The following is a 27,437-nucleotide window of genomic DNA, read 5'->3' on the forward strand; positions in this document are numbered from 1 at the left end:
ACCTAAGCTACGTATCTGTGGAGAAACACTTGGCATATCTCCTATTGTGGCGATAAGACAAATCCAGCTAATGTTATCTTGAAGGAAAAAGATTATTTAATGTCTATTATCACCACTCCTGAGCAGCAATTCACTATGAAAAATACATTGTCCTCACTGTCAACAGTGCCTTTTAGGCTATCAAACAACTACTCAACAATTTCTAATGAGACGATGGCTAGAGGCCGGACCCCCCCCCCCCCCCCGCCGAAACTTTTCGGTTTTGCATGCGTATATATGCACGCATGCATACAAGTGCACTCGCGAACATACATAGAGTATGGTTAAACCCCCCCTCCCTTCAGAAAAAAAATTTTGGGCTACGCTGATGCAGTGAACACCTTACAAGTTAACTTACAAAAACAAAAGCCCCGTGCACATCATATTTTCCTTTCTTTTTTTTGCTCTTCACTCTCCTTTCTGCTCCACGGTCTCGCATTCGCAAACCGCGCACGCCATGTCTCTGCGGGGGCGAATGTGCGTGTCCCACTTCACGGCTGCTAGCAGTTGTTTCCGGGAGTTAATTGAACTACAGGACTAGGTTGAACCCCATAGTTCCGAACAGTCAGTCTTGTGCGGTAGCATGAATAACGGTCTCAAACTGCTCCCGGGTGCGCAACTTGAGGCTAAATAGTGTTAATACAAGCGCCAATTTTGAAAATAGGCATTTATAGGCTTTGTGAGCATTTAGGCACAAACGCCAAAAATAGGCATTTATAGGCACTCTAAAAACACCATAAAAGCCTTTCTTAACCTCTAATTCATGCTCATATATCAAAGTGGCACGATAGGAGCGCAAGGAACAAAATAGGCATTTGCCTAAAATCCAGTCTCTAATGATGGCCCACGCTAAACAATCCACTTTACTGTTCTGTCCCATGATGGCTGCAATTTTCTGGAATGCCGAGAACACCACCGCGAATATTTCCGCTCCAAATATATACAGTGGTACAAGAGATTAAAAACCACGTTGCTGTGGCTTTGTCAGATGAACCTTGCTATCAACTTTACCGTAATTAAGAAAAAAAAAGGGGGGTTCTGCTGTTGCACATACATACACGCACACCTAAGGCAAGGTCAGTAGTGCGAGTGTTAGTATTTTCAACAGGGAATAACAGGAGAGGAACAGTGGATTTGCACGGAAAGGCAGATGCAGCAGTATGCAAAATGTAGTATGACACTGCAAAGGTATGGGTTTGAGGAATTCTTTAATACACTCAAACCTCGATATAACGAACACTGATATAACATATTATTGGTTATAACGTAGTAAAGATGAATAATCTTGTCGTAGATACAGTGTTATGACTATACGTTTATAACGAATTTTTGGATGTAACGAAGCTATTTTCGTGCCAGATGTCACTTCGTTATAATGAGGTATGAGTGTATTATTTTCTTTTGATCTGTCAGCTATCATGAGGAGGAAGTCCCTACCCTTCCGACATGCGTGCACATTTTATGTCAGGTCATAAGAATGCACAATAACGAATCACCATTGTAGTTTCCCCTGCCGTAGTTGCCAGTCCTTGGCATGCCTCCTCCTCCCCGGTACGAGCGCTGCAGGTCCCTGCAAGAATAAAATTGAAATAAAATTGGATTCATAACAGCACAGCTTGAAAGCCACATAAGTCTCCTCTGAAACCTAAGCTTTACTATCCATGGTAATTTTACGGCATACAAAGAGCAATTGAGGTGACCGAAAATACAAAGATGGAATTCTTGAAGTGCCAATGGCTGGAAATCGGTAGAAACAGCATTCCATTAAAGTACATGTCATTCTCATCGCCGCACTTCTTCACGAAAGAATTGCAGTTGTCCTTCTGAAGGGCTCCTGTTTTCTTCTGTACTGCATGCTGGCTACTGTCCTGTCAGTAATATTTCAACATGCACCATCTGCACTGCATGTCATTGAGAAGTACAAGCTATCAAACAACACCGTTCAGAAACAAAGGTATAAAATCAGTATAAAGGTATAAACATATGAAATCAAAGGTAACCATTATAGACCTAATCTTTGTGACTAGAACAACATGGCTCCTCTAAACTCACTACAATTGCCAACAAAGTGCATGGCACCCTGGCCTTTGATGCAAGTTCATGCCCGTTGCTTTGAGCATTTGAAGCATTCAAAATGGTGTGCCTCTGTGCTATTGTAATGATGAAAATTTTCATGGCGCTAGCTAGCTAATTACTAAGCATGGGCACGTCCCTGTATTAGGATACAGTAGACTCTCGACAATTCAAACTTTTCGTTCATTCAGATGAATTTTAAATCTTTGGTTGGCACGCTACGTTGTAAGTGTATTTTAGAACTGCTCCATTGCATAAATTCAGGTAATTTACATTGTTATGTCACTAACATTCAGAAATAAAGTCGATTGCCTGCCTGCAATATGACCAAACTATCCAAACCATGTGCACCAACGATTGCACGTGGACTAAGGAAGGAGGGAGAGGGGAAAAAAACCAAGGTCTTGGTCTATCGTGTGCCAAATGCTTCTTGGATAACTGAGCTGCACTGGTGTCATGCGGAAAAGCGCACCAAGATTGGGAAGGGGCCACCAGGTGTCGCACAATGCGGCACATTTTGTCCCTTAATCATACACGCGCTGTCTTATTAAGAATTCCAGTACAACTGCTGATGTCTGAAAACATTACTGGAAGTCATGCAGAGCTGTCTATGATGTTGCTGCGGCCCTGAGACACAATAGATGGCAACACAAGTTGGTATGTAGCCCCGAGTCATACTTATGAGAAGTTCTGATAATTCAAACAAAATCCTGGGGCCCTTCGAGTTTGAATTATCGAGTGCCCACTGTATAAACAAGTGCTGCCAAGGATGTACCAACAATGTTAGGAAGTGGCCAAACACAGCACACATCTAGGGAAAGAGAGAGAAAAAAAGACAAAGGTCAAGCCAAAGAACAGAAGTACAGGCGTGCAGCGGCATGCTGTGACACCACTCCCAGAAGCACATGCACTTAGTTTCCCAAGACACATTAAGTTTCTTTTGTCACATATATAGACAGTGCAGATAAATATATATACATACGCATAGCCCTTGGCATCAGCAAGGCAAGCGTAAGCAGAAGACGGTGCATGTATATGCTGCACTGTCATTTGGGGAGGGCCTCGTCAAATTTAAAAACTGCCTGGTATGAGAGCAACTGTGCCTTTGATGCAGCTGTTTGATAAAAATGTCATACCTCATTACGCATACTAAAGCTGACACAGTATCGTTTACCATAAAGTCACATGGAAAAAAAAATGCAGGGGCCAAAATTTAATGGCTGTCATGCGTTGGTGCAAGTGTGACAAGCGGCGTGAAACTGCCATGTGAAAGCAGGGGGGAGCAGTGGAAGGGTGTAGGTCAAGTTGTGCTGGTCCTCTGTGGGGCGGAGGGGTGTAACAGCATACCTGTGCATGCCACCAGAGCTAAGCGATGGCGGCGAGTGCCAGGGGCGCGTTGGCTCGTCCGCGAAGGCGTGAGGAGGAAGCTGTGGGCTAGCCTCCCCCCAAGGTCCGCGCTTGGGGCCTCTGCCTCCTCGGGCAAAGGCGTCCACAGGCTCATCACGCCAGAAGGACATACTGCCACCACTTCTGCTGCTGCTGCTGCTGCCACCGGTGACCACAAAAGTGGTGGAAGGAGACGAAAAAAAAAAGAAAAAAATGGGGGGGGGGCACGAGAGAGAGATAGTGAAACATCACAGCAATGCACATTTATCGTAACTTCGATGCACTTGGAGGACACCTCATCTAGTGTTAAACCTTCAGTGAAATATTGTATTTACACGATTGTAATTCTTATTTATTCATTCATTCAATTAAAAAACTAAAGTGGGCAGGCAGCCTTACAATTAAAATGAAAGCACAGCAGTGCCAACAAAGGGGACAAACACAAAAGCGTGGTTACATTTTATGTTTGTTTCTGGAGGCTTTTCGTTTCTTTTTTTGTTAGCCGTAATTTTCCGTATGAAGTCCAAATTAATAACATCACCACACGCATTCTAGCCGCGGGTAAAAGCTCGCGAGCGCTGGCGACGAACGCGGCTGAAGCGGAGATTAAGCTAGCCGGCCGTCTCTCTCCGTCGCACGGAGAGCGCATGAGATAACATCTTCCCGCGTGCAGGCCTGCCGCCGATTGCTCGTCAAACAGAGAGGAAACGCCCCGCCCGTCTTTCGTAAGGAGCATGAAGGTACGCCAGGGGAGTGGAGGGGAACCGCATCGTTCGAAGGGCGCAGTCGCTTGCATGCGCGCGCTATCTCGAGGCATCAGGAGACTGCTCGCAAACTTGCTGTGCTCTCAACGCTTACTTCGCGTTTAGAGAACTCAGAGCACGAAAACGCTTCGGTTCCTGGAGCGGCCATATTTGTTTTGTTGAGTTACGCGAGATCGGATCCAAAAGAGTTAGCTGCTAGCCTTACTTCGTTTAACAATATAATTTGTTGGTATCGCATTCATTGTTTCGCCCTTAAAGGGACCGACAACTGATTTTTCTCGACCCAGTTTCTTACGGCGCGACAGGAAGCTCACCCTTCGTAGCGTTTGTAGCTGCAGTGGTTTATCCGAAAAGCACGTAGTTATTTTATAAGCAGTATTTTTCGATCTGAAAGGCTCCAAACACGCATGCAGGCTTGCTCCAGCAACGCTGAGAATCGATAGCGATGCCGCTAGCCCTTGTGAAAGCTGTCGTTCTCCTTTCGCAGGAGTTACTGTAACTATGCTTAACCACCTTTATTTTGAGCTTTCCAACCATTTTTGAAAATAGCAAGCTGTTACAACGAGATGTGTGGCTTTATACACCTTCCCGGTATTTGTACAGCATTGTGTGCGCCTGCACCCAAGGTTGCCTGCGCCTGTGTCATGGATGGCTTGTCCCGGCGTCGTTACTCTCTCGATACACGAGCAAAGCCAGGTAATCGAAAACGTAACTGTGCATATGCACGGCCGCACAGAGTAGCAGTGCGCGTCATTTCTGCGACGAAGTGTAGGTAGCAAAACTATGCCGCTCCAAAATCTTAGCGACCTGGAAACTGCGTGCACGGTTGCATGAGCACGCTGAAAAGTTGCTCAAGACGCGCTGACGAGCATGGGATCATTACGTCACGCGAAAGCAGCGCCACTTTCATGCATACTACTAACACAGGCCTATATGTACATTATTATGGAGTAATACCTTTTAATATAAAGAAACGAACGATATTTCAATACTAACAAAAAAATCGTCGACCGTGTACAGCAATCAACGGTCACGTGGCCGTCTTCATCGGATGATTGATGTTTTTGCCGCCAGAGGCGCCACAGGTCATTTTTCGCGACTTTCAATTAAGAAATAAAAATATAAATCCATCTCTCACGAAAAAAAGAGGATTGATTTGAGTCAGTGCAACGGACAATCTTTATATCAGTGGAGTCAGCTCATTTCATATTCTGGGCAGTTGTCGGTCCCTTTAAGCGAAACTGAGTTTTTTTAACCGTCAGCTATTGACCCTCGAAAGCGAGGGGCGGACGTGTAACATGGTGCAGCCACTTCACTGTGGGCCGTGAGCGACGGGCCCGCTACTGACAGCTGCGCATTTGCGACTGCTCCGACCAGGAGATATGCTTTTATTAATGAGATGACATTTTTAAAAATGCAAACAAAAATTCGAATTGGAACCCTAGCTCGTGAGCTCGAAATGGCAGGGCCTTTTAGGGAGTATTTACTGCAGAGTGATTACAAACTCGGATGCGCCGGTGGAAGGAATTACGGAAAAGCTCTTCTGGATGAAGATCCATGGATAAAGTATATCTGAGGAAAAGTGTCAACGCGTTCCCACCGTTCGCGTGCTCTTCCATAAACGCGAAGCAAGGAAAATTCCATATTGTTCCATTTCTACTGCTAGCGATCCCAGATTTCATTCCGCGATGTCCTGAAACAGAAGTGACAGACATTTTAGCGGCACGCATGTAGTTATTACTGAACACTGCTTTCCTTAAGTGCTGTGCGACGCTTGAAACGAGCTATCAGCAGCGTTTCTGGAACAGACGACGTCCGCCGATGAATCGCCGTCGCACTTTCTCGCTACCGATAGGCTTAGACGTCACGAGCCTCTGCGGAGAGCGCGTTTTGCTGTCGAGCGGACTTGCAGAACAGAAGCTGCGTCGGCACCGTGCATGGCATCATGGCTTACTCGGGACACACACACGAGCGCTATTTATTCAACGGAGTAACTTTTGGTCCATGGTTGCGACTTTGGCAGCCCCAAGATCAAGCTGCACATGTTTTAACGCGCCGGCGGTGCGATTGCCGGTGATAGATGCCCCGAAATCCGAGACTTTGGTGCAGTTTGGCGCAATTTTCGTCGATATTATCAGGATGGCGCAGTAAATACAATTTGGCGCACTTTGGCGCAGAAGTGGAATCACTGATAATAGCAACACTTTGCAGTTGCCAAACTGTTTATGCTACCTCTTGATATACCTGCTTGATATACCACACCTCACGTATAAGCTGCCCTTAAAATACAGAAAGTTCAGAGCTAAAGTCGGGGTGCGAGTTATACGCTAACTTTGCTGCAAAAATTAGCTTCATGGCACGGTTTCACAGTAATGTAGAGAAGGTGACCTCACATCAATACACAAAATCTTTTTCTAATTTCTATTTTTTTCAAGGTTAGCAGTTAGGAGGGTTATGTGCATGGGCGGGTTATACATGAGAAAATATGGTATGTCATATCTTGAACAGAGCAGCACAGCAAAAAATCTTGGGTGAATGTCTTCTCACAGTAGAATGATTGTAGACCTCATAGAAGCAAGATGATCAGTACAGTAAACCACTATTTTCCAAACTTTTTTCTCTCCTTTTCTTGCCTTTCTTTACATCGCTCATTACAGCAAAACAGTAGCAGGATCCCCACAACTACCAGCACTGGGAACATGAGGGGGGGAGGGACAGTAAGCATATGAAAATTTGTAAAAAAGGAGCGAAGTTCACTAATATGTGTTCGCAGAAAACATTCTAAACTGGCACATCAAAACCACCACATATTTCACAATAAGTGAACTGCTAATGTTAAATGGCAGATACGGTTGGTTGGTTGGCTTACGGAGTTTGACATCCCAAGGAGACTCGGGCTATAAGACATGCTGTAGTAGAAGAAGGCTCCAGATAATTCTGACTACCCGGGGTTCTTTATTTACCCAGGCTTCCGATGTTGCACAGTACACAGGCCTCTATCCTTTTACTTCCACCAAAATAAGACTCCTGCGACTGGGATTGAACCCACGCCTTCTGGGTCAGCAGCCGTAAATGCCAGATCTATTCTTCAACTTAAGAGCACGAGTCAGTAAAGAGTCAACTTACCCGCGAGTTGGACCCACGGACATCCCAGAAAGTGATCCACCACCTCCAGAGGCCCCACCTGTGGCTCCCTCAGGAAAGCCACCATACTCCTGGGCAAACTCAGGGTCAAAGTTGTGGGGGTCATACGGCTTGTTCAGACCCTTGATAGGAGCCTGCGAGTGGAATGGTGCACACAATGTTCAAGTGGGGTTCAGCATGGAATGAAGAAATTCAAAGCACAAACAATCTCCAGGCAACTTTTCATTTCTTTCATATTTAGTGGTGTATGCTAAACCTTGATACAACAAAGATGGTAAAATTGCCATTTCCTTGATTATACACAGCAGACTCTCATTAAACGAAATCTGAAGGGACCAGGAAAATATGTCCCGTTTAACAGGAGTTCCGTTTACCGAGAGACGAACTGGGGTGCAGAATTCGGATACAAAACCAATCATATCAGAGGCAGTTGTTCCATTTAAGCAGCAGTTCTGTTTAACAGATTTCCGTTTACTGATATACTGTATTTAAATTCACCCTTTTATGTAAAATATAGTTGCCTATGGATTCTTTTTCTCGCATCTGGGGTTTTACGTGCCAAAACGAAGTTATAATTATGAGGCTCGCCGTAACTGGGGCACTAACGAGAGAGTAACTAGCCTTTTCGTTGACATCTGTTTCCTGAACCATCGGGTTAGCTTGCAAGATAAAAGAGAGGTCATGGTGGTAAGTACCACCACCTCTATGGCTGGCTACTCATGCTTGTCACTTGCCACACGGCGACAACAAAAACACCAAATCTTGGCACCTTTCCCACAATACCGACGGTTTCCTCAAGAATTTCCTTCATGCAAGTTGGCACACTTGGTATGTTTTTCATAACACTGAAGGAGTGTCGTCGAGTTCATGGCGTTATAACTATGGGGGTGCGAATATTCGAAATTTCGAATATTTTTTCGAATAGTGCTTGCTATTTGATTCAATTCGCACTGGAATTTTACTATTCGAACTTCGCAAACACAAGTACAGTCAACGCCCAATTGAAAGCGACCCCTTCAGATTTTTATTATGCTTCACCACATTATATTCTCGTACTGCGGCAAAGCTGCCTTTCAAGCTCCGTTACGGTCGCACTTTGCCAAAAGACGTCCGATTGAAAGTGGTCCCTAGATTTTTTCAATATGCTTCACCTCATCACACCCCGGTATTGTGGCAAAGCTGCCTTTCAAGCTCCGTTACGGTCGAATTTTGCTAAGACACAGTCAATGTCCGATCAGTGGTGCGATCTTGTACGCGTTACAAAATAACCACGGAGGCGTGGCATTACATCCAGCCGCACGTGACCGCACATGCCGCACGCGAATGGCCCATTTGAACCGCGACAGACGTCACGGCTCTGCATTGACCAATCGCGTGCGGTCACGTGCGGCTGGTTGTCATGCCACGCCTCCGTGTTTATTTTTGTAACGCGTACAAGATCGCACCACAGAAGTGGTCCCTAGATTTTTAATATGCTTCACCTCATCACACCCCCGTATTGCGGCAAAGCTGCCTTTCAAGCCCTGCTACGGTCGCAAATGTATTAACTCAAGAAAACGCTGGTTCCAACATGGAGATGAAAGATGTGGTAGAGGTGGAGGCTCAATTAATGCTATTTTGGACATGAAGTTGGGGCAGGAAGTCCGAAAAATCGGAAGCCGAAACTTTTCAGCATCCAAAATTTCAGATGTTCTTATATATCGATGTCTACGAGGCATATTTGGAAATCCGGACTTGAAGGGAGCACACCCTTGTCCGCCACATCAGTTGGGCTTCCACAGAAGTTGAAAGAGGAGGAGAGGCTGAGGAAATGGCATGTTTGCCTATCACGTGTAAAGTGTTGTCGGCAACACTTTGGTTGCACCAAATCATGTACATTAATACAATTCGGCCTCTACATTGCCTCATTCTTGATAAGACAACTCTGAAACACCACCTCGCCAGCGCTTCATCAGCCTAGCGAAACGAACCACTTTCATGTTGCTATCTCATAAGAATATGCTTAGGAATTCTCTCTAACTTTCTTTTTCTGCAAGTTCACTTCGAAGTATTCGAAAAATATTCTAGAAATATTCTAGAAATATTCGAAAAATATTCGATTCGATCCGCACTCACCACTTCAATACAGTAGAACCCCGCTGTTACGTTCCTCACTGCTGCGTTTTCCCGGCTGTTACGTCGTTTTCCGCCGGTCCCGGCATAGCTCCCATAGGATACAATGTATTGGGAACCCCGCTGTTACGTCGTAACTGTCGGACTGTTCCCGTATGATACGTCGCGAAGTGCGCCCGGAGCCGACCGAGTGACTACCAAAGAGAGCGGCCATGGTGCATTTTCACGCAGCTTGGCCTCGTTTGACCGTAATATTAGCCGCATGAGAGGCGCAAGCAACAGAATCTTTCAATTGATGCAAACAAAAGCATGGCCTTCGAGATTCAAATTGCAAAGATGGCGTCTATGACGTAACTGCTCGCGAAAGCAAGGCCTTCGAGATTGGCATTTACTATTGACAAAAGCATAGCCTCTGAGATTTGCATTGCACAAACATGGCGTGTATGACGTAATTGCTTGCGAAAGCAAGGCCTTCGAGATTGGCATTCACTTCTGCCATCGCGTTGGCGTAGACTCATCATCATCGTTATTTGTCGGAGAACGGGAGGAGTTCGAGCTGGTTGGAGCTCGCATGGTCGTGCGTGCGGTTCGCGGTCGGACTCGCCGCGCCGGTTGTGATTGCGTGTGCTTAGTTCTTTCATGCCTACAGCTGTTGGTGTTAAAAAAATCACATACGTTGATTACCATTTCTGTGGATAAGGCCGTCCTAAGCTCCGCGTTTCTATCCATCGACTAGATCGCGGCTGAGCGCGCCAATTTTCGTGCTGCTCGTAAGAATTGAAATAAAATTCTGTACCACTAAATATTTTGCCGTTTTTCCTGTTTTTCGGCTCTTACGTTTCCAGTCTCTTACGTTTATTTCCTACGGTCCCTTCAAAAACGTATCAGCGGGGTTCTACTGTATTCGAATTCGCTTCGCACCCAAAATTTTGCTATTCGCACAGCTCTAGTCATAACAATTATCGTAACGTGGTTTTTGCCGCAAGGTATTTCTTACCACTCCAACGATGTCGCATATCTGCTTGATGCAATCCACCACCACTGAAGGTGAGCCAGTGACTTTGACGATGCGCTCGGTGGATCCAGGACAGCAGCTGCCATGGACTTTGATGTTGGCACCTGTGGACTGCAATGTTACAAAGAAAAAGAGAAAAGAAACTCGTCAGGCAGACTTGCAGGTGAGAATAGCTTTACAGTACGTTCAGAGGTTTTAAGAAACCTTCCAGTGTTTTGCATACAGCAAAAATTACTGCTCTAATGTTCATTACACTTTATGAGGACACAATCGAACAACTGCACCGCTTTTACGTGGCAGGCAACGATGTGTTGAGGAAAATGCCGTGTAGCACACAAGCTGTTTTTCCTACGTACTGTTAGTTGTACTTGCCCTTTGTATGCTGTAAGGCGAGCCAGGGAAAGATTAACTGTAGTTGATTTTACCAAAACATTGCAGAATACTCTACTGCTGTGCATGAGTAGATTGTTAGTCCTTACTAAGAGTATCAGCTGCCGACTCTACTGCTGCATGTGAGCGGTACAGTAACCCTTTGCAACATGGTGTCCTCATTCAGAGACGCGACTTACTTTTGCCATTTATGTGTGCTAGAGGCAGGGAAGAGATCGCAAAAACTGAGCTAGTCGCAAATAAACATTCTTGTTGCATGATCTTCCTTTATATTACTTCCGGTTGAAATATTTTGCTACACATGATTGCTCTGGTGAAGGCAGTGCAGTGTTTAACGATACATTGGATGTGGGGCGGTTCGGCAAGAAACATTGTTACCATTTTACGAATGCTCGCTGCCACCAGGTAACTATCGCATGTAATTTGAAGCGCGAATAGCAAAATTTTGGGTGCGAAGCGAATTCGAATAATAAAGATTGAGTGCGAATCGAATCGAATAATTTCGAATAATATTCGAATATTTCTTAAACATTTTTCGAATAATTCGAAGTGAAATTACAGAAAAAGTTGCAGAGAATCCCTAAGTATGTTCTTGTGAGATCGCAACATGTAAGTGTTTCTTTTCGCTAGGTTGATGAAGCGCCGGTGGGCTCATATTTCATAGTTGTCTTTCTTATCAAAAGTGAGGCAATGTAGAGGCCGAATTGCATTTATGTACATGATTTGGTGCAACCAAAGTGCTGCCGACAACACTTTACACGTGATAGGCAGAGATGCCATTTCCTCAGCCTCTCCTCCTCTTTCAACTGCTGTGGAAGGCCAACTGATGTGGCGGACAAGGGTGTGCTCCCTTCAAGTCCAAAGTTCCAAATCTGTCTCGTAAACGTCGATATATAAGAACATCTGAAGTTTTGGATGCTAAAAAGCTTCGGCGTCCGATTTTTCGGACTTCCTGCCCAAATTTCAGGTCCAAAACAGCATTAATTGAGCCCCCAACTCTGCCACATCTTTCATCTCCATATTGGAACCAGCGTTTTCTTGAGTTAATACATTTGCGACTGTAACGGAGCTTGAAAGGCAGCTTTGCCGCAATACGGGGGTGTGATGAGGTGAAGCATATTGAAAATCTAGGGACCATTTCCAACCGGACTTTGTCTCTTGGCTAAGTTCGACCGTAACGGAGCTTGAAAGGCAGCTCTGCCGCAATACGAGAGTAATGAGGTGAAGCATATTGAAAATCTGAAGGGGTCACTTTCAATCGGACGTTGACTGCATTTGTCTTTGGGAAGTTCGAATAGTTCGAATAGCAAAATTTCAGTGCGAATCGAATCGAATAGCAAACACTATTCGAAAAATATTCGAAATTTCGAATATTCGCACACCCCTAAATTTGAAGTGTGTTGAACTCTGTGAAGAAATATGGCGTGACTGAGAGTGCAATTATTAGATTGTTATTTACATTGTATTTACAATTAATTGCAGTAATTGCAGTAAAACACGCTAAAATTTATTCGAACACTTCTGCTTGCTTGGTCTCCTGAACCCTGGCATCAAATTATGAAAATTTCACGCATTTATAGATAGTCGATCACATTGCGTATTGCAGGGGGGCAAGATGCGATGCCGACCTAGTAAGAATGAATGGTCTACTTTTATACCATATAAGCATGCCTACTTCTTTTCCATACTATGAACAAGTTGACCAACCTCACGAAGTTCCTTGATGCGGCATCCTGCGCGACCGATAATGCAGCCGGCATGGCTCTGATGCATGAGCAGGCGCATTTCGCTTTCCGACCCTCCATTCTGGCCGGTGTGTTGAGCAAACTGCATGGAACGCTATGCAAACATAGACAAAAACGGTCACAGCACTGGTTTGTTCGAAAACAAGACATCAACAGAGATGCCACGGTGGCGTGCTCGGCATTCATTTCAATCAGCTGATGCTAGTTATTACTCGAGCCTTTTTGTTCTCTGCTGCTATCAAAATATGGCTGTCACAGATGGGGAATGTAATTTATGGTCTCAATTTCAAAAATCCATGCAACGTACAAAAACAATAGAAAAAATGAAACCCGTAAAAATGAGAAAGCAATTTGCATCCTATGTTCACACGATGGCCTGCAATGACTTTCGACGAAATAATATTTATGCCGTGTGGTTAGACAAATCTAGCAAAAACAAACTTTTGTCATGCTTGCCCAGCACTTGTGGCTTTGTTTATTTGAGAGGCTACTGACAAAGGCAATAATAAAAACGTTCTACATAGTTATGCCATTGCAAGGCCAAGTAAGCTAACTGTACAGGTTGTTTTCTGTATTATGAAACTTGATTCCCTTCTAGTGAAAAAAAAAAAAAACAATGCTACATTTTGGCAGGATGACTTATTTATAATGAAGTTTTGAGATTTAAATTTTTGTTTCAGTTAGATAAAAGTTATTTTAAGTTAGCCGTATCACAGATACTTCATTTCTCTAAATATATGCCACAAGGCAGGGAGACGCCTTTACACTCCCCCCCGTAATAACACTTTTAAATACTTCTTTTTCCCTAGGACAATTACCATATGGAATAAACTTACTAACAAAGTTGTTTCACAACCATCCTTAAACCTTTTTGCTGTGCACCTCCTGTAGCGATTATCCGAATTACATTTCATGTGCTTGCACTTGTTTATTTTAATTAGTGTAGCGATTATCCTCCAGTAGCGATTATCTTGTAGGTAGTGCTGATTTCCTTAATGCCCTTGGGCCTGTTCCTTGCGAGCCATTTCTTTTTTTTTTTCGAAAGCGTATACTTACCTCTCCTGCATTTATTTTTACTTGCTTGCCAATTTGTAAATTCAGCAAATGTATATCCACTTAGCTAAAGCCCTAAGTAAGGGTTGCATTATACATAAATAAATAAGAGTGTTTGTACCACACTCTCCAGCCAAGGATGATGTCATCAGCTGGAGCAGTTGGTATGTACAAGGATAATGAAACACTGCTGCTTCTCCGCATGAACTATTAAGCACACTGCAACGTCCACTGCACGTGCCAAACAGTACTCACGTCGTCCAACTTGGGAATGATGTTGAGCAGAATTTCTCCGAGAGTGTCCAGGTCAGCCACGATGGAAAGGATCCTGGTGTCGCAGGAAGGGCAGCACCCGGGGCAAGAGGGTACAAGACACACAAAGGGATGCAAGGACAAGGACACAGAGGCAGAGAAAAAGAAAACACCAGCCGCCACACGGGTGCTACAGGAAAAACAGCCTGCCTTTCCGCCTACTACTGATAAGACCACCCTCCCTGTTCACTCCACGAAGGCCTGCATAACCTTTTTTTTTTTCTCCCCTACTTTATTTTTCTTCCACAAAAGCTAGTTCACTAACCTGTTCATCCTGATGTTTAATTAATCATTTTTCATAATGCACAGAGGGTCTTACTCACGACCAAACAAATTCTTACTTATTGCAGTCAAAATGCAAGCTACCACCCACAACTATTGTGACCTTGACAAGATTCTATCCCTGAGGTTACATTAAAACACAGTATTCGTTAGGGCTACCGCTTTACATGTCCTAATTTACAGCCTGCTATCAGTGCAGAGTCCTTTGGGTATTAAAAAAAAAATGCTATCACCCGAGCGCCTCCTGCATAATGCTTGGATTTAAATAATGCACAAAAAATGCCTTACAAAACTGAGAACTACAAAACGCTGCAAAGACTACAGGCCTGATGCACCACAGGAGCAGAGTCCCCATCCTCGTCCCTGTTTTGTTAGTAAGCTTGGGGCACACATAAGAAAGGATTGTAAGACACCTCGATATTGAGAATTGGTTAGTCTTTCTTAACCCTTTCCACTTCTACAGAAAGGAAAGCAGTGGCAAGTAAAACATTCTGGGCTAAAAATTAGACTTGTCTTTGCTTCAAGTAGAAGTTAAGATTATGGCAAGTACAACTGCTAGACAGCTACTACTAAAAAAAAAAAAAAATTCACATTTGCTCAATAGTGCCGCCAAGCTACACATGGTAATATGAATGTCCAAAAGGGAGAGCGCGGGGGCATATCCACCGTTATGGTAACAGGATTGATAAGATGATACGATCAAATCTAACAATGGATATGATACTCGCTGTGCCTATCTTACAAGTATCTGATATGTATCTACCCTATACTATGCTGTGCTTTATGAAACAGTGTGCATTGGGAAAATATGAACCACAACAATTTCTGCAGGCAAGGTGCTATATAGGCGTTACATTCAACAGGTCCAATATCTTGTAACTATTATTCAACTGGAGTGAACTTGTGTGTCTTCTGAAAGCAGTATAATAATAACACAGTGCATGGATGGGCGGCACTGCAATGCTGTTAAAAAAAAAAAGTGCTTTTTATCAAGCCTCAAAGAGGAGCTCGTCAAGCCGGCGGCCCGAGTGGGGGGCTCCGCCGGTGGGAGATAGCGCAAGAAGGGAAACGGATGAGTTCCTACCGTTCTGGGCCGGGGCAGTCTGGCACGGATATGCTTGCTTTGAACTGCCCCCCGAGGGCAGGGGAGGACAGAGGACAGATCGGCACAGGGGCACGTTCGGCGTGTTTGATTTTCGGGGTCAGAGGGGCGCAACCGAGAAGAGGGGGTCCGCCATGGAGAAACGGGGAGGGAGAGAACACAACACGTTGCAGGGGAAACGGGGGACTCGGCACCTGCTCCCACCTTTTTGTTATTCACTACACACGCGCGCGCTACATCTCAACTCTTTCCACCTCCTGTTCACTTTTGTCTCACATCTCTCAAGACATGAACTGTGCCCAACTCCCTCCTCCTTCCAACCGTTAAAACTCGGCCACACCACTTACACCACCAATGCTGCCACCACAACCACCACCGCTGCCATCACCACAAGCACCACCACACTTTTTTTAAGCACACGGCCAACTGCCACACACGATCACTGCCTGCAAGCAGTTGCACTGTTTCCACGAGGCTTTGGCTCGTATAAATTCAGAATGAAGCAAATATATCAAGCTGTGGAATGGTGCATGCTACTTGCAAACAGCAGAGTTCCCCAACAGAGCTGCCAACTGGCTGGAACCCTCGACCCGCCCGCTCGCAATCGGGCCACAAAACTGTAAGGAGTGTTCTACAAGCACAGAAATCATCTCGCTGCTCCACACTAAACATCCACAAAATGAGAGCGAGGCTCTTAATAGCACTGCCATTGTCCTTCAATGGTCAGGCTAAGTACAAAGTGAATGCAGCAGCAAGTTGACAGCTCAGAGGGACCAAACCTAGCACTGCATGTCTGAGCTCTCTCGCAATGCCCGTAGACAATCCGTTGCATCGAGTATGCATGCAATTCTAGGCAAAAAGGCTAGCCACTTCATTTATGCAATAGCCAACAACACCATTGTTACTGGCACAGAGCCCAAAGCTAAACATGTTCACTTGGGTAGTGCGCCCAAGCCTGTTCCTAAAAGGTGGTTAGAATGCTACGAGATGCCATAGCTAGTGTGTTATTACTAACACAAGGCAACCTAGCACTACATAGAGCACAAAGAGCAAGTGCATAGAGAAAAACAAATGCATCACAACAGGCAGTGACGGCCTTGTTACTGCAGAAGCGTGCTGTTAAAGTACTAAAGGAAACTCCTTAGCAGCCTTCAAATTGATCCTGCAAACCCATGCAGCTCTTCCCACTGCATTTAAGGCTTTCGTACTCACAAATTTTCTGCAATTTATAAACAGTATACGACTTGCAACAACTCAAACTCAAATTGGACAAATTTCAGAACTGTGATTGGCAACAATAACGAGCATTCTGTGCTTTCAGCAGTTTCCTCTACATAAGCACAGTAACATAGTTATAGCTAGCCATTTTAAGGAGCTGATATATCTCAATATGTAAGGTGATAAGATGGCCTCACAGCGCATTCTTAGCCATAATAACTGACGTTTATGTCTAGGTACTTATCTTCTGTGCCGTAAAGTATCTTTTGGCTTTTCCATCAAGTAGGAAATTTCTTTCGAAAGTTGTCAAATTGGTTGCATGCTTACCTTCGTTGTACAATGGCTAGTAATCTTGTTTTAGAGCTTATCTTATACAAGTATGCATAATTTAAAAAAAAACATGCACTCCCAAAAGTTTGAACTGGCATGAGCAGACTGTGACTTAACAAAACAAGAACAAATACGAGCTAAAATTCAGCTTTAGTAATGCAAGCAATGCTAAGAGTGCATATAACAGCTAAGCGATAAAAGTTGCGATTCTGCTTCTTTTATCACGACTTAACTAAGCAACAAGGTGCGCCGCAGTCTTTAGCTGCACAGTGTTCAAACCAAAACAAAATTTTGCAAGTCTCAATCATTCTGATGGCTGTCATGAGAACTTTCCAAGCATGCTACCATAATCCACTACTATTATCAGCAACCATAAAATGTCATGCACATTGCAAAAATACATGCAGGCATGCAATGTCGTCAATGGGCAGACTACACACACACAGCTCGACGGATACAGTCAAGGACAAACCACTGTTTGCTTCTGCGGCAACATGAAGTATTAAGAGGGAGTTTGCTGTATCTTATACAAGGAATGCTACTACTTAAGGGTCCTTAAGGCGATCCTCCTCACCTCTCAGTGAACACCTATTAAAAGGTCATTAAATAAGTCTACCATTGTACTAATTTATTCTTGAAAAAATTAGATTAACTAGCAGAGAAAACATTCAATTTCGCTTTTTAAAATTCTCCTGCACCCAAATGTCAGAGTGTAGTCTCAGATTTCAAAGGACCTTCTCACATATGAGGCACACTGCAGTGAACAAGGGTTTTTGACACTTGCTATGTTGAGCCGAATTCTTTATGACACAATGTAGCCTTCCTTTACAATTACACAATTGGCAAGAATTAAGCGGACACAGTCAAGATCCCTGACGTAATGGTAATACACTGCAGGAACCTCATGAAGGCAGTGCCACCTGTCTTTCGTTATGTTATGGCTTGACGAGCCTCCTGTTGCTGTTACGAGTGGCTCTTTTCTCAATGCTTAAGTGTAACTCTGATACAGCCAGACCCCACAATACTATTTAGTGTCCTTAGAAGGTTTCACCATATAGCACTTAGGTTCTGCATGTGTATAACAAGTACCAGTGCCTTTGGCATTGGTTTAATTCACTGCGAGTGCACACGATGCGATAATGACTAATTAGGTTACACGCATGTGCCAGTGCAGTTATTTCCTATTGTTGCCTGAAAATTTCTTGGCACAGGTAATTACGAGGGCTGAGCATAGAGTGACATCGAGTTAATTAGTAAACGAGAACGAAAAACTGTTATGCAATCGGCAGTTGGTACTGAGTGAGTGAGTGAGTGAAACAACTTTATTCGGTCCACAATAGACGCAAGTAAACTCAACGTCACCTGGCTAGGCCCGCTCGGGGACCATCAGGTTAAACCCGACGGCCCTCGCGCGGGCCCTCTGGACGGCCAGGTAACACAAAGTAGTTCCCATTTGTGTACGAACAACCGCGTTCCGTCAAGGGTGCATGGTAAGGTGCCCAAGTGGCCATGCAATACAGGCAGCCAAGATGCATGCCAACTGGAAAGCCAGCAAGAATGAATGAAGAAACGCAATACAAAAGTGAGCTCACCTCTTTCCTCAGGCTGTTGATGTTGGAACCACCTTTGCCAATGATGGCACCGGCATTCTGCAGAGAATATGTAAAGAGAAATACAGTTAACTTCTGCCTAATGTATGTAAACTCATATAGCAATAAGCTGAGCATGCGTGAGAAACTACTATTCTGCTTCATGTACGGTGACGACATCAAGTACGTTAAGCATGTTGCAACAAGTGGGAGGAGAGACCTCGTCTGCATTGTGCTGAAGTAATAATAAAATTCCCAATCAACTGATGACATTACTATGCACAGGTGACATAACGTACATATTACCATTGTGTAATTGTTTCTAAGGTAGACGCTTTAGGCTTACATGTTGAAGGAATAAGTAAAATACTAAATTATGGTCAGGAGTCTTGACGAAATTCCACCTGGTCGGGGAAAAGCATAGTGAAATTTAAAAAAAAAAAGCCGACCAAGGTAAAAGAGGATTTTAAGATTGCTAACAAGGTTCCTGTGTGGGTGCCGAAATGTCATAATATATTGTGTCTTTTAGCTAGGTTGGCGTTTTCTTTTATTTTACAAAATTATGGAGTAACATTTTTCAAGCTGCACATTATGTTATACCTTTGTGGAGAGCTTTATGCAAACTTTGACCTCCTGGGTTTCTTTTATAAGAAAATGTGGACACTAAGTGACATTTCACTGCCATTGGAATGCTGCTGCAGCAACCAGAAATCGAACCTGCAACACCTTGCTCAGTAGCAGAACGTGCCCAGCAGTCACCATGGCAAGTATTGGTAGTAAGTGCCACGCCTAAATGTCTGCATACATGCTCGATCCAACACAACATAAAAGCCAAACAGCAAAGTGATGGACGTCTTACTCTGCTCTGGAGCAGAAAGCGCACATCAACAGCACGGCCTCCGCCAGTGTTCCTTGGACGCTTGCTCGGAGCCTCACCATCAGCTCGCCCGTCATCAGTCGACTCCCGTTTGTTGCTTCCACTTCCTGCATTAAGCAATGCGAAGTCTCCACTGCATTGCCAGACATCTGACCAACAAAGCACACCAGAGCCAGAACAGACACTAACAACTTTCTTAACCCCTTAACTGCTTTGGACGAGCAGAGCTCGTCCTGCCCAAACTGTCCCCAAAGTGCTTTGGACGAGCAGAGCTCGTCCTAGCGGAATAGGTACTCCCCTCTAGCGTTCAGGACAAGAGGCGCTCTTCTATAGCTTAGATTGCATGTAATCCACCAGATGGCAGCATTTACTTGGCAATTTATATTTTTCTCCTGCGGAAAGAGCGCGGTTTTTGTATGAAAAGATGGCTTGTGGTGGCGGCCACCCATCCATAGCTGGCTCGTCAACACGAAAAGGAATCTTTTCATTTTCTGTCTTCTTCGAGTGATGATGATTCGGTACAGATGTTTATCTTGTGTCCGGGAGCGAAGACAGCGATGGTGGTGAATTGTGCATCTCCTCCGGTGATGATGAAAACAGCTCGGAAGCGAACATCGCGATGCTCGCCAGTGGATCCTGCGTGATGCGGACAATCCCCCTGTGAAGCCTCCTGGCTTTCCATTCTTGGCCATTCCAGACAAGACTTTCCACTTGTCATCGCCAGATGACCTTATGGAATATATTCAGCAGTTTCTTCAAAAGTGCTTCATTTGGTCTCGGAAGCGAGAAGAAAACGGGAAAAAGTTGAGAAAGGAAACGCGCTTTTGGTGCAGCAGCTGCAACAGGTCTCCTTGCGTTATTCCGTGTTTCGATTTGACTAAGTATGTGGTACAAATATTTTTTCAACATCGACTAGCTATTTTTTAGAACAATCAGATTTGAAATCAGGAATTAAAAAAATAGGCACTTTCGGTTGGGAAATTTTCAAAAAAATAAAGCACTTAAGGGGTTAATGCAATGACTGACACACTGTATTTCTTGAATCTATTTAGCCACATGTCTAGAACGAATGAATGGTTCTGGTGGGGGGTGACAGAGTTTTTCCAGCTGTCTGTGCATGTACAGTACTCACGGATTCAAACGTGACATCAAATTTTTTTAGTATAACCACTAGTATGTACAATTGCTCGAGATAACCACGCCATGTTGAGACGAATCTGCTCTCTAAAGATAACGTTGCCTGTGAAATACACGTTGGAGTCAAAATTATGCCAATATGACCCGAACTGAAGACGGTGGAAACAAAAGAATGTGCGTTACTTAGCCCTAAATTGTCCTGTTTCAATCCGTGAGTACTGTACATAAGTCTAAGAAGATGCGAGTTTTTGCCTTTCAACCTCGCCAAAATGCAGCCACAGCAACCAATATAACCCACGATCTCAAAGCATAGCGGTGCAGTCTCACAGCTAGATACACCATAGCTTTAGCAGTTAAGCCAGGTGTTTAACCCTACAGCAGCACTCTACTGGAGGGTTTCAGAAACAATGTTCTCCAGTTGAGTGCTGCCACAGCCATAGTGAGACCGGAGTTTCCCACACGTCACAGCTGTCTTCATCCCAGGATGTTCTGTCAAGAGTAGTGTCAGGTGATTGCTACGAAATAAAAAGGTGCCAGCAGTACAAGGCACAATGCTTACGTGATCATTTTATTTACATTTTCAAACAAAAGTGGTTTCAGTAGACACGTCATGGTGTAGTAAATTGCATATGCTGGTATGCTATGCAAGAAACCTGGTCTCGGTTGTGTTCTGCCACCAAGCCTTTTGCCTGGCATTTAATGGGTTATAGAACTAACAAAGACACAGGCTCACATGAAAAATAACTCGCATGGTCCCGCAGCAGACATTACATACAGTAGAAGAGGTTTCCAGTCAGACCAACACTAGGCCCTCTTCCACATATTAGTCATATTACTTTACCATTAATGACACTAGTGGAGGCAAGACAAAAGACAAGGCTGTTAAAGGGGTAATGCACTGCACGTAAACTGAAAAGAGATGACCCCTAGTGTGGGGGTTCTATCACCCCCGTAGAGCCGTTTCTCATGGCGCACTCGCGTAGCACGGAGAGGGCACAGTTAGGTTAAACGGCCGGCGAGTGAGCAGTGGCACTGTGCTCAGGGGTGTTAGGGTTAGCGCGATGGTGCCAGCAGCACCGCCTGCGGGAAAAGCTAGGCTGGCAGACAGAAAGCACCAGTGAGCTCTTTGGGGTTTGGTAGTGCGCGTGGGGGACAATATTGCGGCTCGTTTCCCGCGGGCCACTCGTGGTGAGTCGAACATCGGCGACTCCGCATTCGCGGTACCTTGGATGTGCGTTATGTTGTGTTTGTTATGTTTTCTGTGTATTGAATTGACATTGCATAAGGTTACTTAGCATGCTACTAGTTGTGTATTAGATTTGGCCTGGGCGAGCTCGCCGTGATGAAAAAGAGGTTAATAAATGTGTACGTGTTTGTTGTTGCCCGACGGCGTGAACTGTCTCCGTGTGTTCTGAGAGCGGCTCATATCATGAGACCCCACACTAGAAAAACTGCTTGAACAGGCCCTCTAACACTTTTTCAAGCCCCTATTTTTATTCATGGATTTGATAGACTGAAGACTAAATTTTAATATACAAGGAAAAAGAGAGACTGCCCTCAACCCGAATTTCACAAAATCGCATGCCTCTACTTCTCTCAGCGCTGCCAATGGCAGAGCTGGAAGGGCATGTGTAGTGCAAGTTAGCGCCCCATGGTTGCCTGTTTCATCCAGTGCATTGCACCCAAGGGAAAGGGTGAGACAAGTACAGAGCGCTGATGTGAGAAACATTTGCCTGTCAAAAGGACCCTGCAACACTTTTGAACATGGCCCGAAAATGCTCTGATCGGTAGCCTAGGCTCCTGTGAACATTTGAGCCAAGCATTATAGCACAGCATGGAACTTACAATCAAGTGTGGCTTACAGACATTGCCTGATTTGAGCATCGTAAGCTGCATAGTTACCGCAGCCGCCGTGCGTTCCGCAATGTGCTCGTGCTGCTATGTGCTCGTGCTGCTCTCTATATAGCGCTAGAATTACACCTGTGCGCTCGTGATCACACTGAAGTGAGCTGCACGTTGGAAAAAAAAAAAAAGAGGCAAGTGCTCAAGTTCATGACTATGCTGCCGTACGGACGTAGCTTCTTGTCCTATTCTCATGTTCGTCTTATCCTCTTGTCACAAGTTTATTAATGTTATTAAACACAGCTACCCTTCACACCACTGTCTATTAACAAACATTTTGTCGGTGCCTAGAGTACAGACTCGAAAGAAGTAACTACACTTAACCCTTTCAGGCCCAAATTATTTCTTTGCAGTGTAAGCAACTGGTTTTTCCAATATTAGACGCACATGATCGTGGTAGTCCAAAAAATGAAAAAAAAAAAAATATTGTGATCACACTTTTCTTCCATGAAGAGTAATTAGTAACTGAACTAATTTATGAATTAATTATTTCAACTCAAATGTTCGATATACAACTAAAACCCTACTTGTGGTGAAAGAAGAAGCTGCCTCAGATAATTCAGGGAAAAGCGCAACCGCTTCTGCAACTTCTTCGCACAAACATGACCTAACTTTCTTGTGTGTACCAGGTTGACAGCATAATTAGAGGAGATGCTAAATATGAGTTCTGGCAAAAGAGAACCCCCCCCCCCCCTTTTTTTTACCAGGTGGTTGCTGGCTGACCTATAAAATTGACGATTCCAATTGGAATCATTGGGTCTGAACAGGTTAACCAGACCGGATTTCCAACACGTCAAAACGTCTTACACCTAGAGGAAGCCAATCCAGTTAGACCACAATGTCTGGCTCGGAACAGGATTCAAAATGGGAACTCATCCTCTTTTTGCTGAAAGAAGTGGGCCAGTATTTTAGCTTTCAAGATGGGACAACAAGATCCTATCTGCACCAGACATCTCAGCAGTGGGCATTGCACAAGAAACCAATTTGAATTCAAGTTGTGTCTGAACGTTATGCTAATCAATTCCAACAGAGAAACTTGCTCGCATCTGCTCAGGCTTTTTCTTTCAACTCTGAACACTTCAAAGAGGAGGAGGACATAGCTCATTTGCATAACAGCGCATAAATGGTATATGTTATGCAAGGCTAATTTAACAAGATTCAACTTTATTGCTTTGCCAACTTATACATTAAGACTCTGCTTTAAGCAAGAGAAACTGGCCCAGGGTAATATTCCTGATATGCTAGATTGAGTTTATAGTTTTCTATAGTTTAGTCAACAATTGACTATTAACACTTCACTGCTCTACTTTTGTGTGGATGCATTCTCCATTGTCAGAATTAAAGGTAAGCAACATGTTCCAATTTTTATCAATGTGGAATGACACTTAGGCTTTGTGCTGTGAAAATTTTGATTTAAAGCACCCCGAAGAAGCTGAAATAACCTCGACTGAACATTTAAAGATAGAAGATTCCTCCGAGTCTGCCTTACAAATTCCAATTTTCTAGAAAGACCTTTACTATGGCTCACCCTGAAGAAATCACATGGCAAGCACATAAACCTACACACCAAGTTTTCAATGCCACGAATCAACAAATTTCTTATCGGATCGGACACAGGGGTCTATTAGCAAAAGGTGCAGAGAAGCTGGTTCAAAAAGACCTGTTGCTGGACTAGTAGTCCAGCCCGTTCCCAAGTGGGAATAAGTTGTTTCAGCCATGTCTTGAATGACGAAAATGTAAGACCACGTTCATATGGCTCCTCTACAGGTAGTGGGGATCTATCAGATTACACAAGCAAAGTCAGGAGCAGTGTATGAGGAGGGAATGAGAGGGACGAAACCGTGGTTCTGTCAGGGAGAGCCCGGCACTCACCGTCTGTGTGATCCATGGCTTGTGGTCACTGTGCTGCTGCCTCCGCAGGTCGTATGAAGGCTCAACGGCGATGACCCCTGCACACACGCACGCACAAGATCGGGGTGCTCAGTCCAGTTACCGTCTGAGAACGCGAACACGCGTAAGTTCGGCAATACGCCCCAGAAAGGATCGCGCACGAAAATAGGGGGTATCCGAAGGAAAAAGGGGGTCCGCGAAAAGGGGAGACCCGAGAGCGCGCGGGGAGGGGCGGCCGACCCGCGCGCCAGCGACCACCTGTTGTGCCCCCCGCGGCCGCCGCGTCGAAAAAAGCCGAGAGCCGTTGCCGCGGGCGACGGCGGCCAAAACAAAAAGGGCACCCCGCGCGTTGCCCAGGGATGGCCGCTCAATAAGCAACAGTGCCACAATCGATGTTGGGGGCCACAGCCACCCGCCTCCACCGGCGCTCGGGACGCCCGAGCGGCTGCGGGCGGCGGCGACGAGGGAGGGGTGGGGTGAGATGACCGTCCTGGTACGAAGTACCACCGATGTCCCGCTAGCGGGAGCGAGACCGCGCACTGCCTGGCAGAGACCGCTGCCACGGGAACGGTACCGCGTCCCCAGCGCGACCAATAAGCGACCCAGGGTGGTACCTCAAGCGCCGTGCGCGGCCAATGATGGTACAGGACCGTACCGCGCCTGGTAGACGGCGCACAGTAAGACAATGCGGAGGCAAAGAGGCATCAAATATTCGATTAGCAAATAAAAAAGAAAGAGAAAGGTTAGAAACATACACGCGCGTACTACAGCTGTCAGAAGTGCACCTCGTAACAGTAGGCAAGGCGCCACTGTCATGACGACCAGCGAGAGTGGTTTGAAATGTGGGAAAAAAGGAAAAAGAAAAGTCGAGTTGCTAGGCACGATCGGTCGCCTTCTTCGTACACTTACGCACGCGCGAACACCACACGCACCATTTTTTTTCGTTACCCCTTCTCTCAAGTTACCGACAAATAAAACGAGGATGCGCCTAGCGTACCGCGCAATGGAAGAACACACACACCGATCCAAGTCATTTTTTCGGCGTCGTATCGAGCCGAGCATACGCCACGCGACGGCACACGCACACACCGAGCTAAGTCATTTCGCGTCGTATCGAGCGGAGGCACAAGCTTCCTGCACAGTTTTCTGTTTTCGCCGCGACAAACCGACTAGAAGATCGAGTCGAAACTCGCAGTGGTTCCCAACACTACCAACAGCGACGCCAGACCGAGTGCCACCCTCCACAGCCGCTCACGCCGGCGGAAGGCGCATGCACGATCTCGTCACGATCAGAAACTGGCGTGACAGCAGTAGCGGCAGCACGCCACGCGCGCTATACACAACAAACGCATTTGCTGCTGCTGCTGCTGCCTGCGAAGGGGGCTTTACTGCAAAGAGCCCTGCGCGGTGGAAGTATTGGCTTGCACTCATCAGCGTTTGGCAAAAGCGGATTGATCCTTCCATGACGAGTCCCATAGCGACGACGACGGCAGAACGGTGGCAAAGATAAGCACAGACGAATAAAATCAATCCTAGCAGCCGGGACGACAAAAAGAGAGAACATGACAAAATGCTTCGCCTTCCTTTTCGTTAATTGCGCTTATACGTGATGCTGCCATACACGCTAGTCAAAGCCAAGGCCGTGGAAGATACACATATACTGCTAACCTTAATCGGGATATCGGCTCACCTTGTTCGAAGAGCTCGTTAGACGAAAGAAAACCAAAAGCTAACGACGGAGGCCGACGACTAAATGGATTAATGCCGGCATGTGTTAAGGTTGACCAAACGGCTTTATTTCGTCGCCATCTTGTCACACGCAAGGCGGAACACGGATCGAGACGTGAGAAGGAGGCGCTACGGTGTACTGGAATATACGGTGCCGGAACGTCCACGGATCGCGTGTACAAGGTATAAATACAACAGCAGCATACTCCAGTGATCGGGTACAAGTTTTTGTTTCACTTGCGCTTATACCCGCGATACTGAACGTTTCAAAACGCATCACGTAGCTTGAAGAGAATACGGAAGCGACGTCGTACGCAATGCTCACACCCCCACTTAGCCAGTGCTCAGCGCCTGCTGCTATGATCTCTAGTACACCTTTTTATATGTGCTTCTTTAGAGCAAAAACGGACAACGTAACAGACAAAGACTGGGCGCTACCAACTGACTCGTGCTTGTTGCTCGGTTATACAGAATATGTAGGCCTAAGTAACACATTCCTGCACCTATTCGTCTATAAACATAGCTGTGAAGTTAGTGAAGCGATAATGGCAGCCGTTAGACGGTCCTCTATATTGGCATTGTATATGTTACGCGCTAAATTTAGTTATTGGTTCCACAGACATACCTTGATTATACTTCACAGCTACGCTTGCAAGCATTAAAATAGGAATCTCATGTTAGTGCTGTGCACCCGTCAGGGCCGTAACTAGGGAGGGGGCGGGGGGTTGAAGGGGTTTTGACACCCCCCGAAATTTTTTCACGCTTAACTTTTCGGGTGACACTAAAATACTTGCACGCCTTCACAGCGACCACTAGTTGCCAAAGTGAGCCGTTGTACACAGAAACACCCCCCGAAAAAAATTCATGGGTACGGCCCTGGCACCCGTTGGTCCTGATGCTGGTTCTACCGACGGCCAATCTACCGTTCCAAGATCCCAGCAAGGAGTAAGCATGTAAAACTGCTGGAATAACTTCCTTTTGAGAACCCAGAGACCCAGATTCCATCCTTCCTTAACGCTGCTCCCCAAACACATCACCGAAAAAAACGACAGCCTCCTCAACGTCCCTGACATTTAAAGAAAGACAGCCAACCACGAATCGTTTTCATTACAACCGACGACGGAAAGGCGTATACCTCGGACCAACACGCTGATCGAACTCGGGCTGGGCCACCGCCGGGATTTCCTTTCCCTCTACTCCGTTTGCCAGGGCGAATGTCGAAAATGTGAGGACCGAAGGGTCACTCCACCAGCGTCACATCTCGCCACCATCTTTCGGGAAACAAACAGATCGGCGAACACTTGCATTATGCGCGTTCAACGAGATGCAATATCATTGTGCTGTAAATG

The 27,437-nt window shown here is 45.3% G+C and overlaps 1 protein-coding gene across 1 annotated transcript; it reads right to left on the reverse strand.

The window, feature by feature from the left end:
• Window positions 1-1,503: 1,503 nt before the first annotated feature.
• Window positions 1,504-24,534, reverse strand: LOC119387845 (heterogeneous nuclear ribonucleoprotein K). Its single transcript, XM_037655378.2, has 10 exons — window positions 24,343-24,534; window positions 19,414-19,538; window positions 18,558-18,614; window positions 15,400-15,443; window positions 13,977-14,049; window positions 12,631-12,762; window positions 10,516-10,644; window positions 7,389-7,540; window positions 3,460-3,657; window positions 1,504-1,609 (listed from the first exon to the last, which is right to left on the reverse strand). Exons 1-10 carry the CDS (start codon window positions 24,356-24,358, stop codon window positions 1,504-1,506), a joined length of 1,032 nt encoding a protein of 343 aa, XP_037511306.2. The 5' UTR covers window positions 24,359-24,534.
• Between the last annotated feature and the right edge of the window lie 2,903 nt (window positions 24,535-27,437).

The sequence above is a fragment of the Rhipicephalus sanguineus genome, chromosome 3 (genome assembly GCF_013339695.2).
Source record: "Rhipicephalus sanguineus isolate Rsan-2018 chromosome 3, BIME_Rsan_1.4, whole genome shotgun sequence".
Classification (NCBI taxonomy): Eukaryota; Metazoa; Arthropoda; class Arachnida; order Ixodida; family Ixodidae; genus Rhipicephalus; species Rhipicephalus sanguineus.